This window comes from Oncorhynchus nerka, linkage group LG15 (assembly GCF_034236695.1).
Source record: "Oncorhynchus nerka isolate Pitt River linkage group LG15, Oner_Uvic_2.0, whole genome shotgun sequence".
Classification (NCBI taxonomy): Eukaryota; Metazoa; Chordata; class Actinopteri; order Salmoniformes; family Salmonidae; genus Oncorhynchus; species Oncorhynchus nerka.
The window spans coordinates 29161676-29176183 of NC_088410.1; the positions used below are offsets into that span (position 1 = coordinate 29161676).

Here is a 14508-nt window from a genome sequence, read left to right on the forward strand (position 1 = left end):
ATGACTGTGTTATACACATGACAATAGATTGGTAAGTTATTTTCCAATAAAATCAATTACAATTAGTGACAAAATACAGAAAAATATGTCTATTTTCCCTCCCCCACGTGTTGTTCTAAATCCCCATTTATTTTATTTCCCTCTCCCCAGTAGGTTCAAGATGTTGGAGTCTGAGCTGGAGTCGTCTCTGAAGAGGTCCCTGCAGATCAAAGAAGACAAGATGGCTGCCGTTGAGGCTCGTCTGCAGGAGTCCTCCACCCTCAACCAGCAGCTACGTCAAGAGCTCAAGACTGTGAGTCTGGCCTGAGGTTCCTCAGTTTCAAAGGGAAACTATACCTTGTCTACATTCATTCACTTTTACATTGGAGTTCTTTGTCAAAGCATATTGAAGTCTGAAGTTGAAAAATGGCCTCGCTCAGTAGCAATATCTGACCTTTGTTCTTGACCCCCTACAGGTGCGTCTGAACTACGAAGCCCTGCTGCAGAGGGAGGAGGAGGAGCATGCGGCGCGTAGCCCCACCCCTCAGAGGGAGAGTGACAGGGCGGTAAGCGGATGGCAGCGGGAGAGCCAGGAGGCCACCAGGGAGCTGCTGAGGGTCAAGGACCGCCTCATCGAGGTGGAGAGGAATGTGAGTGGAGAACTTTATGTCATCATGTTGTGACTAAGCACTAAATTTGGTGCTCTTATTTCAATTTTTATAATTTCTGAAATGCATCTGACTTTGTTTAAAGGCCTCCCAATAATGACTATGGGATGATAGAACTCAAACCTACATGACATTTTAGTCATTTAGCAGACGCTTCATTATTTCATTACATTACATTGCCACGTTAATACAAATGTTATCCATCTAAACCAGACTATTACTATGGATCAACACCAGCTTTTTTCTATGTATTATTGACTTGTCCCTCTTTTCCTCCCCTACTGCAGAATGCCACACTGCAGGCAGAGCGTCAGGCACTGCAGGTCCAGCTCAGACAGCTGGAGACCCAGTCAGACGGCCTGCAGGCTCAGATCTTGGCCCTGCAGAGACAGACCGCCTCCCTGCAGGAGAACAACACGGCTCTCCAGACACACAACGCTAACCTGCAGGTTAGAGGAGCAACATTCCTGATATACTAATATACTCCTAGTATACTGATAAGATACTCAAAATACACAAATACACACTCACTGATTTAATGCTTCCAAAATATGAACTTTTATTTTGAAGTGAGTACTTTTATTTTGAAGTGAAATCTTTGTGCAGATATCCATTCTGCATTGGAGTCATCTTGTTTTTATACCTAGCACTCAAGTTGCCTCATATAATGCCATTCTAACAGAACCTGATACTGTAAGGTTGGTGTTACATGAAGCAGTTTGAATGCAACTTATGTTGATTTGTTAAATGTGAACCACTTCCTATAAAGTCCTTTCATACATGGTATGAGTAGTATTTCATCTTATACAGTATAAACTCATACCTTTGAATTTCAACCTTTTCACACATAATAATCATATCCACGCCTATCCAACCACAGGTCGAAAAGTCCACTCTGAACTCCCAGAGTGCATCACTCCTGGCCCAGAACGCTCAGCTCCAATGCCAACAATCCAGCACTGAGGGTGATAAGGAGGTGGCCATGCGTGAGCGCGAGGAGCTGCGCGGCGTGCACGACCAGCTCCTGAGGGACCACGAGAGGCTGGCGGCGCTGCACGAGAGACAAGCCATGGACTACGAGGCCCTGATGGGGAAACATGGTTGTCTGAAGAACGTCCACCGCACTCTGGAGCTGGAGCATAGAACGCTGGAGGACAGGTAGAGGAAGGGGACCAGAGACCATTCTGATTCTGTCATGGTTCACAATATACCATTTGAATGCTTGAGTAATGGTTGCTTAAATTCCACCTCTCTATTTTATGTTCTCGTGCAACAATGAGGATATCTGTTGAGGAAAATCTGTTGGATTTTAGAACTACAGTATATAGGTTCTACCCATTCATATTTTATCAAAGACACTCATCAATGGCTGTGACACTCATTTCCCATCCATGCAACAACAACGAAAACAGCAACCGAGAGGAAAACTCTAAATAACCACGATGGTGTGTTGCTGTAGGTACAAAACCCTGCTGCGGCAGAAGGCCAAACTAGAGGGTCTGGAGAAGGCTCTGAGAGAGGAGCAGGACAAGATGTCTGTGGAGAAGGAGCAGCACAGGACCACCGCCTCAGAGTGTCGACAGCTCCAGGATGAGAAGGACTGGTGAGGGGCGCACATAGCATAACACACACACACACACACACACACACACACAGCATCTCCTAAAGATGACAAAGACTCCCTCTACACACAGCATAGCTCACCACACACATAAGCTCACAAAAAGATAGTTTCAGGCTGATAGCTTTTACATAGAATTCAGAGAAATTGCTTGTATAACTTGCTGACATTCAGAGAACTTTGCTTGTCTAACTGTTGTTCTTAACAATATGTTTTCGCCTTACTTTGTCAGAGTGTTTCTTCTATGTATATTTCTATGTGCCCCCAGGCTGAACCAGACGTACCGTCAGCTGTTGAAGGATCAGGAGGAGCTCCAGGCGGACCATAAGAACATGAAGACCCTGCTGAACAGCACCAAGCTGGAGCAGACCAAGCTCGAGTCCGACTTCAACAAGCTCAGAGAGCAGTACCAACAGCTAGACATCACCAGCACCAAGCTCACCAACCAGTGTGAGGTATGAAGGATATATTTAAGCAACAATGCTCGAGGGGGTGTGGTAAATGACGAATATACCACGGTTAAGGGCTGTTCTTATGCACGACGCAACGCGGAGTGCCTGGATACAGCCCTTAGCCGTGGTATATTGGCCATATACCACAAACCCCCGAGGTGCCTTATTGCTATTATAAACTGGTTACAAACGTAATTCGACCAGTAAAAATAAACATTTTGTCATACCCGTGGTATGAGGTCTGATATAACACGGCTGTCAGCCAATCAAAATTCAGGGCTCGAACCACCCAGTTTCTAATAATACTTTCACCATCCAGGTTCATTTAAGTTATAATTCAAAATATATTTACCTAAAAGCATCCATTTTAATCAATCAAAACATGATACAAATTCCAATATTCTGTACAGTTGTAATGAAGGTTTTGTTGATCGTATTGTAATGAAACAGGGAATGCGGCACGAACCCTCCACCTTCTGACCCGAAGCCCAGTGCGCCATCGACTGTGCCACAGAAGCATGCTCATGTCACGAAGTCGATTCTCCCCCCTTATTAACCCAGGGTCGTTACAGCATTGCTGGAAAAGTAATTAGATTCTGTATTCCCCAAGCACTATACGAAGAGGCTATGTGAGGATATTCACATTTGCTCTCAAAGCAGTTTTGTGCCAGATTGATGTGTTGTAGTAATGCTATCATTAAAGAAGTCATTGACATATACTATGTGCTCTTGTGTCTAGCTGCTGAGTCAGTTGAAGGGGAACCTGGAGGAGGAGAACCGGCACCTGCTGGACCAGATCCAGACCCTGATGCTGCAGAACCGCACCCTGCTAGAACAGACGATGGAGAGCAAGGACCTGTTCCACGTAGAACAGAGACAGCACATGTAAGGGACCCGTCTATCTGTCTGAAGGCCGAGTGGTAGAGCTTTAATCCCTTGCATTCTAACTTGCAGTTAATGGACTGAATTAGAAGTTAATTGAACCAAATGTAATAAATGTTCCACCACCCGCAGCAGACACTGTACAGTATATCTACAGTATATAAGAGCAGAGTTTGTACAATAGTAGCTGCAGCCACACTATAGTTCTTCTCATAATGATCGACTTATGGAATGTATTCACATTATGCTAAAACAATGGGCTTCACATAGGACACAAGGCATTCCAGAGCAGCACAAAACAAAAGGCATTGATTCAGCTATAGAGCACCGTTGCACCAAAAACACAGTGCATCCCATCATATTTAGAGCACCAAAACCGCTGGGCCTCTGAGTTTGACAGAGCATGGATTATTGATGTCGTCTGCCATCTGTAGTGCCAGTTTAGAAAAAAGGTTGGCTGACCTAAAAACAAATCCTCTCTCTGCTAGTGTCAACGTTGGCCTATATGGAATAAATCTCCCCCATTTTGAGTTTATCTTCTGGACATATGGGGCATACTAAGCTATGTGTAATATGTATGAAAGTATGGAAATATAACATTCACATTCTTTTCACCTGGGTGGTATTCATTGCGGCATGCAACGGAAAACGCTTTTTAACGGAAAATGGAAATGAGAGTTCCTTATTGGACGAGTACATGTAGTCCCTCACTGTTTCAGTCTATTTTCTTCCGTTGGTGCCTAATAAATATGGCCTTGGGGTTTGATGGTGTTTAACCTGTCTGGGAACCTCTCGCCAACAGCCAATGAAATTGCAGGGTGCCAAATACAAATCAACAGAAATCTCACATATCAAATTTCTCAAACATACAAGTATTAGGCACTGTTTTAAAGATAAAATTCTCGTTAATCCAGCCACAGTGTCTGATTTCAAAAATGCTTTACAGCGAAAGCTCCACAAACGATTATGTTAGGTCACCACCTGATGAAGACAGCTTGGCTGTCGAAACGTTGGTAATTACATTTTTGCATCTGAGCTCCTAGAGTGTGCGGCTCTCTTTTATTTTCAAGTTTTCTACTCTGCTAGCCAGTACCTCGCCTAAATAGGTGTGCGGTACTTTTTCTTCTAGGTCACCACCAAGTCACAGAAAAACCCAGCCATTTTTCCAGCCAAAGATAGGAGTCACAAAAAGAACAAATAGAGATAAAATTAATCACTAAACTTTGATGATCTTCATCAGATGACACTCATAGGACTTCATGTTATACAATACATGTATGTTTTGTTCGGTAAAGTTCACATATATATATATCCAAAAATCTCATTTTACATTGGCGTGTTATGTTCAGTAGTTCCAAAACATGCAGTGATTTTGCAGAGAGCCACATCAATTTACAGAAATACTCATTATAAATGTTGATGAAAATACATGTGTTATACATGGAAATATAGATATACTTCTCCTTAATGCATCCGCTGTGTCAGATTTTTTTTAAACTTTGCAGAAAAAGCATAATCTGAGTACGGCGCTCAGAGCCCAAAACAGCCAAAAGAAATATCCGCCATGTTGCACAGTCAACATTAGTCAGAATTAGCATTATAAATATTCACTTACCTTTGATGAATGCACTCCCAGGAATCCCAGTTCGACAATAAATGTTTGATTTGTTCCATAAAGTCCATCATTTATGTCCAAATAGCTTATTTTGTTAGGGCGTTTGGTAACAAATCCATTCGCGTGTTCAGGTCCAGCCGAATGTCGGACGAAAAGTTCAAAAAGTTATATTACAGGTCGTAGAAACTTGTCAAACTAAGTATAGAATCAATCTTTAAGATGTTTTTATCATAAATGTTCAATAATGTTCCAACTGTAGAATTCCATTGTCTGTAGAAAAGCAATTGAATGATAGCTACCTCTCATGTGAAATGTGCGTGACTGAGAACGAGGCTGCTACCAGACCACTAACTCAAAGAGCTCTCATCCGGCCCCTTTCACAGTAGAAGCCTGAAACAACGTTCTAAAGACGGTTGACATCTAGTGGAAGCATTAGGAAGTGCAAAATGACCCATATCCCACTGTGATTTCGATAGGGGCTGAGTTAAAAAACTACAAACCTCAGATTTCCCACTTCCTGTTTGGATTTTGTTCTCAGGTTTTTGCCTGCCATATGAGTTCTGTTATACTCACAGACATCATCCAAACAGTTTTAGAAACCTCAGTGTTTTCTATCCAATATTACTAATAATATGCATATTTTAGCATCTGGGACTGAGTAGGAGGCAGTTTACTCTGGGCACGCTATTCATCCAAAAGTGAAAATGCTGCCCCCTATCCCAAAGAAGTTGAAGGTGCCAGGTGCGACAGTGTGACGGTTCAGACAGTTCAATCAGAGTTTATTCTGAGACGTAAACACACCAGCCATCTTTGCAGCAGCGCCACCTCTTCTGTTGATGTTACCTCTCTGTGTGAAACACTGTGTTTTTCTCTCCTCTCTCTCAGAGACAAGCTGAATGAGCTGAGGAGACAGAAGGAGAAGTTGGAGGAGAAGATCATGGACCAGTACAAGTTCTATGACCCCTCACCCCCACGGAGGTACAGTGCCGTTTGGAGAGGAAATCAATTCACTTTGACAGTGACAAAATTCACTAGTTTGGATACAGTATTAGTTAGTTTTACCTGTTTATTTTTAAGACAGTTTTCCCATTAGGGATAATCAAGTTTATCCTATTCTATATCGATTTTAACATATCTATTATATTTCCCGAGGCGTGGGAACTGGATTGCCCTGAAGATGAGGAAGCTGATGAAGCCGAGGAGCCGCGAGCGTTGTGGCCCCGCCTCCTCTTCTGACCACCATCGCTCCCTCACCCCCACACGCTCTGGCTCCTTCGAGGCCCTCCCGCCCACCTCCCCCTCTGCTTCCTGTTGCCAGGACAATGGCTCCTTCGTGGGTTCAGACGGCTCGGGTGGGTCCACCACCTCCCCTCGGAGGAGCAGCAGTGAGTATGACCTCCTTATCCCCTCCCATTGGACCCGTCTGAGAGCCCTGATAGGCCAGGCAGAAACGGGCTGTCCAATCACGCTCCGCCATCACCGCAGGCCCACCCACCCTGCTACGAGCTATAGGCCAAGAAGAGAGAGCGACAGCTAGGCCCCTTCCTCCACCACGGCCGACCCTGCAGCCACGGCCATCAGGGATAGAACAGAAATATATGGGCGGAGCCAGTTACTGCAGGGAACCTCCCCCAGCCACCACTGATTGGACAGGGAGACAGAAGTCACTCAATTGCTACATCTTTATTTGACGGCCCTACAAGACAGACTCTTCCTATTTGTATCAAGATAGAACCGCCTCCCAGGCTCTTTACACAGAGATCTATGAGAAGGAATAAAAATGATCTGTTGGAATGATCTGTTGCTGTGCCATTGTATAGGAGTCTCCTGGGTAGGAAATCATCATACACACTTGACTTCTGAAGTGGTAAGATGTAGGGCGGCTCTGTCTGTATCTACCCTGTATAGCAGGATAACTCACCTCTGACCCTACGAGGTCCGGAGCCTGCTGGTTTTCTGTTCTACATAATAATTAATTGCACACACCTGGTGTCCCAGGTCTAAATCAGTCCCTGATTAGAGGGGAACAATTAAAAATGCAGTGGAACTGGCTTGGAGGGCCAGAGTGTAGTTTGAGGGCTGTGTAGTATACGTGGGTTTCTATGACAGACAGTGCATGCAGAAACACTTGTTACCTGGTGTTGCACTATGAATATGTCTGCATGTTTCTTTATGTGGATCAATAAGGCCAAAATAAGGCAACATTGTGCCTATTTCTGTCTATCCCCATGTCTGTTTTGTGTATGTTAACGTGTTCTCTTCATCCTCCCCTGTTTCTCCCTCCCCTGTTTCTCCCTCCCCTGTTTCTCCCTCCCCTCATCCTCCCCTGTCCCCCCCTCCCTTCATCCTCCCCTGTTTCTCCCTCCCTCCCTTCATCCTCCCCTGTTTCTCCCTCCCCTCCCTTCATCCTCCCCTGTTTCTCCCTCCCCTCCCTTCATCCTCCCCTGTTTCTCCCTCCCCTCCCTTCATCCTCCCCTGTTTCTCCCTCCCCTCCCTTCATCCTCCCCTGTTTCTCCCTCCCCTCCCTTCATCCTCCCCTGTTTCTCCCTCCCCTGTCCCTTCATCCTCCCCTGTTTCTCCCTCCCCTGTCCCTTCATCCTCCCCTGTTTCTCCCTCCCTCCCTTCATCCTCCCCTGTTTCTCCCTCCCCTGTCCCTTCATCCTCCCCTGTTTCTCCCTCCCCTCCCTTCATCCTCCCCTGTTCCCCCCCTCATCCTCCCCTGTTTCTCCCTCCCCTCCCTTCATCCTCCCCTGTTTCTCCCTCCCCTCCCTTCATCCTCCCCTGTCCCCCTCATCCTCCCCTGTTTCTCCCTCCCCTGTTTCTCCCTCCTCCCCTCATCCTCCCCTGTTTCTCCCCCCCTTCATCCTCCCCTGTCCCTTGTTGTCCCACACTGTAAAGTGTCCACTCTGAAAATCTTTCCCCTTATGAGGAACAGACTGAAGGATAAGGACAAAGTCAAGTCCCTCTTTCGTCGTTCCGTGTGTAAGAAACATGATGGGTCGATGTCTCGTGACTACCTCATCTTGGCTGCGACCTGCCTATTTTCTCATCATTAGCGAACTATTAGCCTGGGTCCCAGATCTGTTTGTGCTGTCTTCCCAACTTCTTAGGAATGACAATTCCATACGAAGTTGGCAAGACAGCACAAACAGATCTGGGACCCAGGCTAGTGAGCTATGCTTTACCTTATTCTTTAGTCTACCATTGTTTTAATGAATGCAGCAGAAATCCTCCGAGACCATACTCTTGGAATTACGTGTAGAGTTCTGCAAAGTGTGCAGCTTGGCATCCTTCCTATGATTGAGTTCAGCCATAATATTGCTAATATTGCTATATATTGCAATTTTGATACCCATACCCACTCTTTCTCGCTGTTAGCATAATGTCATGTCTTTACTATCATTAAATGAAGACTTTTAATTTTTATCAAAGATTCTCTGTAATTAGCATTTGGTGATTAACTAATCAGGCAAATGTAATTAACTAGGAAGTCGGGGCACCAAGGAAAATATTTAGATTACAAAGTTATAATTTTCCTAATACAGCTTTTCAGATATTTTCATATCTGATCAATAGTCTTCTGATTAATGAATTCTTCCATACCTCACGTTAGTCTCATTCAAAACGTTATAAATTGTTGGTTATCTGCACGAACCCAGTCTTCACTATGAGTCATCCATACATCAATTGTCTTAAAATAATGTATTTACTAACTAAGTAATTCACAGAAATGCATAAACAAACAGTAGATAGTTACAAGGAAATGATATAACGGAGTTTCCCTAGTGGGATAAACCGGCATCGCGGCTTGGTGTACAAAAGGGAAGTGGGGGTCGACTGAGATAAGACAACACACAGTTGATAATTATAACAATTGAAATGCTAATCCTTTGCACGTGAACACTCACTCATTCGGGAACAACTGCAATCAATATATATATATTTACGCTCAGTGTGTCGTCGGGGTCTCTGTTGAAAAGTTTGTTTCTGTTGGAGAGTTTGTCCGCCCTCTCTGTCATGGTTAGAATGGATCGTTCAGAGTGACATTAATTCATGTAGTTATGGATAGATGTTTCGGCGGTTGTCGGTCTTCGCGTTCAATGATACCAAATTCCTAGCTCCAGACTAGTAATTAATATCAAAGACTTGTTCTTATTCTTATTCTGGTATCAATAGTCTAAGAGTTTAACCACGTGGGATGGTTAAAAGATTCAGCAGTCTGGTCTCAAACCTTGGCTCTCTCGTTATCGAGGTAAGCTGGTCTGCAACCTTTATCCTCTTGTAATGGAGAGAAACATGGTCTGGTGATAGAAAACCCAGGTGGGGTTTTATTCGGAACATCGAAAAGGGCTGTCTCATGACGCCCGGTCCTGTCTGTGCCCCTGGGGGCGTGCCAAGGACTTACTGAAACTTTTTAGGGAATTGGAGTTTCCTTCATTAAACAGTCCACAAACAGTTCCATCCTCACTTATTCATTTTATACAACAATTAGATGTAAGCCTCATCTGAGGCTATTATATAAACAGCGTTATGGTAATGTGGCCGTATTGACTCCCATGAGTTTCACAAAATTGTACCAAACGGACCAGTTCGTAGCTGGATTCTTCACCGATCTTTTATACCTTCTCCAGAACATAAATGTTGTTCGGTTCTCCAGTTCTGTGAGGTGGAAGAAATTCCTTTGTTCTCTATGAAAATTCACTCTGTCTCTATACTGTGGCCATGAGGAGATAATCTCCTCCAGGAATTTACGACCTCTCTCTGACCACAGCAGCCTGGGTGTAGGAGACAGGGGGATGGGGCTTTCTGTACCCAAAGAGGGCAACGTCATGATAATAAGCATCCACCACCATAGATATTTGCACTCTTCTGTTCTCCATGCAGTTCTGTAGAGTTACCCAATAAGTCAGGGGAATGCTACATTGCAGAACACTGGTACTGCATAATGTTTTAGTTTCTCAGGACCACATTGCTGGAAGGCTGGAAGACTCTGACGGAGGTTGTGAGGCTTAAACCGTAGTTATTGATAAACGTCATTCTTTTCAAGTGAAGCGTGTAGAATCTTCTCTCCTTTGAATGAAAGACAGGAAGGGAAAGAAAATATAGGACTTCCCCATTAACCAGAGGCAACTCAAGTCATCTCTCTCCACCTCCACCCCCAGCCCTGAATGACCTGGACAAACTGAATGACTTGGTGTACCCCTCAACCCTGTCTGAGGACCCTGAGCAGCTAGAGGGGTCAGAGGTCAAGAATGACAGATCCAGGAAGGAGTCTATGACCTCATCCATGAGCGACTCCATCTTGTCCATCATCAACCATCAACACCAGCCCACCACCACTCCTTTGTTTTATCCCACCACCACCACTGCTGCTGCCGCTGCCACTGATGGCAATGAGCGATGTTTGACAGGTAGTGATTCCACCATCCATATTACGTCCTTCCATTTGACATCTTCATCAGCTATCTGCTATGAACACCTTTTGCTGTCGTTTTAAGGATCATGCTACAAGGGTACATTTGCTAAGGGGTTTGAGCTACAACGTCTCTATAGGGATGTGTTACTTCATACAGCTGCAATTCCGTTTGTTTGAATGAACACTACCACTTCCCATATGCTTCTCATGCTTTTAACCTGACCAGTTTGACCGCAACACCTCCTCGCTCCTGGATACAGTGTTGTCATACCCATACCGTGTCGTCTCATTTTCTGTCCCCTGCCATTTTGTGTTGCACAGACAAGGATTGTAATGACAGTGCTGTGGCGGCTGACTTTGACGACGGTGATGAACTACAAAACCACGGTAAGCAACATCCCGCTAACTCATTATTTGAGGGTTCCCAAATGGCACTCTATTCAATACACAGTGTACTACTTTTGACCAGAGCCCTATAAAGAGAATAGGGTGCCGTTTGGGATGCAGACCATGTGCACAGATGTACGAGTTAAAATGAAGAATAAATCAATATCTGTTAACATGGCCTTTTTTCAAGTTAATCTCTCAAGTAGGCATTATTCTGAACAGCTTGATAATACTGCTCTCTATAGGCAGACATAATGATACATGCATTTACTAGCTTGTATTGTTGCCTATGCTATGTTTATTTTACATAAAATGTGTTTATAATACATTGTGGAAATGCATACATTTTCCAGACAGTTGTAATCAAGAGTGTAGCCTGCTATTTTGGTGTAACCTAAAGCGACGTTCTCTCCATCTGCGGTTCCCCCAGGTCTGAATGGTGTGCCGAGCCGTGCCCAGAGCCAGAGCAGTGGAGAGTTCAGCCTCAGCCTAGACAACGAACCCTGGTCCAACGGCAGTAGCCCGGTCCAGCCGCCTCTGTCATCCCGCCGCTCCTCTTCCTCCTGCCTTCCGCCTAGCAATACCTCCACCCCCCGACACACACGGCAGAACCCCTCGCCGACCACACACACACAGCAGCGATCCACTTCCTTAACACACACCAGCAGCAACAAACACAGAGAGAGGGTAGGAGTAAAGAACTCCTCACCTATTGCCATAGCAAACACCCAGGGTTCAGTTCCCTGTAGGGGGAGGGAGGTGGGTAGCACCCAGGACCCCTGGCCCAGAAGGAGTGTCCTCAGGAGGTGCGCCAGCAGAGCCCCCCAGCGCCCTTCCGATGGGAATGTCCCCAAAACAGCTCAGGGGCAGGTTGTCGTACTACCTCGATCTGGATTAGGTCTGAACAAAGCTCCGGAGACCACCACCACCCGAGCCTCAGCCATGTCCCCGATCACGGTGCTCTACGTCCAGGGTAAATCTTCCTCGGTGTCTGGGTGTCTCAACTGTTTCTCCACCCCGTTGGGGAAGGAGGCGCGTCTGAGAGGGCCATGGTCTCCTGCCTCTCTACCCCGGGCCAGTAGCGTCATCTCAACAGCCGAGGGTTCCTCGCGACGATCCAGTGTCAACAGTGACTCTAGGGTGATGGCGAAGGTAGATCCCTTACCTATCATGGAATCTGATGGGAGCCCGAATCAGGAGACGGACACGGTTAATCAGAATCAGAACAAGCAGAACAATCCAGAAGAACGAGACACTGATAATCAACCACCACCACCGAGCAAACCCCCCAGAGACCCAGCGATAGCCACCGATCGACCCAAATCCACCTGCCAGGAATCACTCTTCGGTGGCACCCCGTTCAACCTAGACTCTGTCTTCTCAGACACTATCTTTAGCGAGTCGGTAGTCACCACCACTACTAGTAACAGCAGCAATAATAACGATAAGAACCAGACTTTCCTATGTCTGGACCCAGAACTGGTGCGTAACATCAGTTGCCCGCTCCTGAGGCAGGAGTCCACTAACGGCACGGCACTGGGACACATGGACAATGTACAGAGCCAAAATGGAGGACAAGAAGACTGTGAGAGTAATACTGTAGAAATCACTCAGTGCTGATTGCCGATGACAGGTAGTTTGTAGTTGCATGTAGAAACAGGTAGTTGTGAATGTCAGTACCAACGGAGTACTAATCATTACCAATGTAGTACCAACATTGTTTAAAAGAGACTTGTTTCTCTATACTTGTTTCTCTAATGTACAGATTTTTATATTTAGTCCAAATGAAGATGTAAATAAAAATTACTTTTAGGGAATAAGTTGTTGTTTTCAAGTTGTTGTTTTCAAAAAAGCACATCGGAAATATTCCTTTGTTGTTTGACAAAAGTGTTTAGTATTATGCAGCCTATGTTTTAATTAGTATTTATAATCCTGTGTTGATATTTGTGTTTTTATTTGTGTTTATAGGCCGTGTCAATCTACAAATGCTTAAACTCCCTATTCATATATACTTTTTGTTGTCCCCATTCGGTAGATCTAGTTATACACATAAACCCTTCAACCGAAAAACCACAGCTCTCTGTCCAGAGTGTTGATATTACATACAGACTAGTAGACAACATGTACATTACATTACCTTGTTAGTTTATTACCACGCTGGACATTACAGTGAACTTATAACAACAAACACAATCAGTAATAATCTGATTAGGAAAAAAGCACCAATCTTCGTTCTTCGGCTATGTGTCATGTCATTTGTTGTGTCATGTGGGGACTGTATTTTTATTTGGTTTGTTCAGCTTGTTTTTTTGCTTGCTTTTCATTGTCTCTGCAAAAATCCAATCCTGAGATTGTCCTCAGTGAAGATGAAACGTTGTAAATGTAAATGTGTGCAGGGACTTCAGGAGCCACAGTTGAATAAAGCCCTTTTCATTCCTTTAATATATTACGTTGAGTCTGTTCTGATTTCTGATTCTAGTAGTAATGAGTGAGAATGCATGTAATTCTCAAGAAAATGTGCAGACAAAAATATAAACGCAACATGCAACAATTTGAAAGATTTTACTGAGGTGCAGTTCACATAAGGAAATCAGACAATTGAAAAAAATTCATTAGGTTCTAATCCATGGATTTCACATGACTGGGCAGGTGTGCAGCCATGGGAGGGCCTTGAATGGTATAGGCCCACCCACCTGGCAGCCAGACCCACCCCTGGGTAGCTAGGCCCAGCCAATCAGAAAGAGTTTTTCCCTACAAACGGGCTTTATAACAGGCAGAAATACTCCTCAGCCCCTGGTGTGGTCTGCCAAATTCGCTAAAACAACATTGGAAACAGCTTATGGTAAAGAAATGACTTCAGGTGACTTCAGCATTGAGGTGGTCAACCAAGTGAATGTGCTCCTTCTTGGAAGCCACTTTAGCCTGAAAAACAGACAAGTAGACAATAGAGACAAATATTTTAAAGACAACCATTAACACTGGATATTAGTATAACAATAGTTAATAAATGATAACATATTACAGTACAAAACACTATATAAGTATTACTGACAGGCATCCTGTTCTTTCTCGTGAACAGTCTCCGTAGAGATGAGATGAATTCACCCCTTGTTTTCTTCTGATTGGCAACAGCAGTGGATGAAACAATGTGGCCATCAGTGGTAGAGGTAGACATTTCCTCAGCCGGGTGCTCCAGGCTGGTAGCAATAGCATCAACTTCATGGACCGAAGCATTGCTACTCTCGGATGAAAACATAGAAATAGTGATGACTAGTCTACTTCTCTCGGTTGAGACATCAGCCACATGGACCTCAGGTTGGTTGGAGTCTCTCAGTGTGGAATCAATACGATCCTTCACTCTAGCGTCACTGCTGGACAGAACCTGAGACAATAGGCCTGCAGCAGACTGGATCAGGTCATTCTCCACGATGGCAACACTGGTGGACAGAACCTGAGACACTAGGCCTGCAGCAGACTGGATCAGGTCA

General features: G+C 44.7%; 1 protein-coding gene across 2 annotated transcripts in view; it reads left to right on the forward strand.

Annotated features, from left to right (window-relative positions):
* LOC115142395 (girdin-like) overlaps positions 1-13466 on the forward strand; it is a 42360-nt gene extending 28894 nt beyond the window's left edge. The window contains exons 18-29 of one of the 2 annotated variants that reach the window (XM_065001475.1): positions 151-292; positions 456-629; positions 935-1096; positions 1528-1805; positions 2107-2250; positions 2537-2723; positions 3460-3605; positions 6103-6195; positions 6370-6602; positions 10380-10628; positions 10955-11020; positions 11451-13466. In XM_065001475.1, coding sequence (XP_064857547.1) covers positions 151-292; positions 456-629; positions 935-1096; positions 1528-1805; positions 2107-2250; positions 2537-2723; positions 3460-3605; positions 6103-6195; positions 6370-6602; positions 10380-10628; positions 10955-11020; positions 11451-12640 — 3064 coding nt within the window. In that variant the 3' untranslated portion in view covers positions 12641-13466. The remainder of the gene's footprint in view (positions 1-150; positions 293-455; positions 630-934; positions 1097-1527; positions 1806-2106; positions 2251-2536; positions 2724-3459; positions 3606-6102; positions 6196-6369; positions 6603-10379; positions 10629-10954; positions 11021-11450) is intronic. The other variant, XM_065001476.1, reaches the window with a different exon arrangement.
* Positions 13467-14508: the final 1042 nt, after the last annotated feature.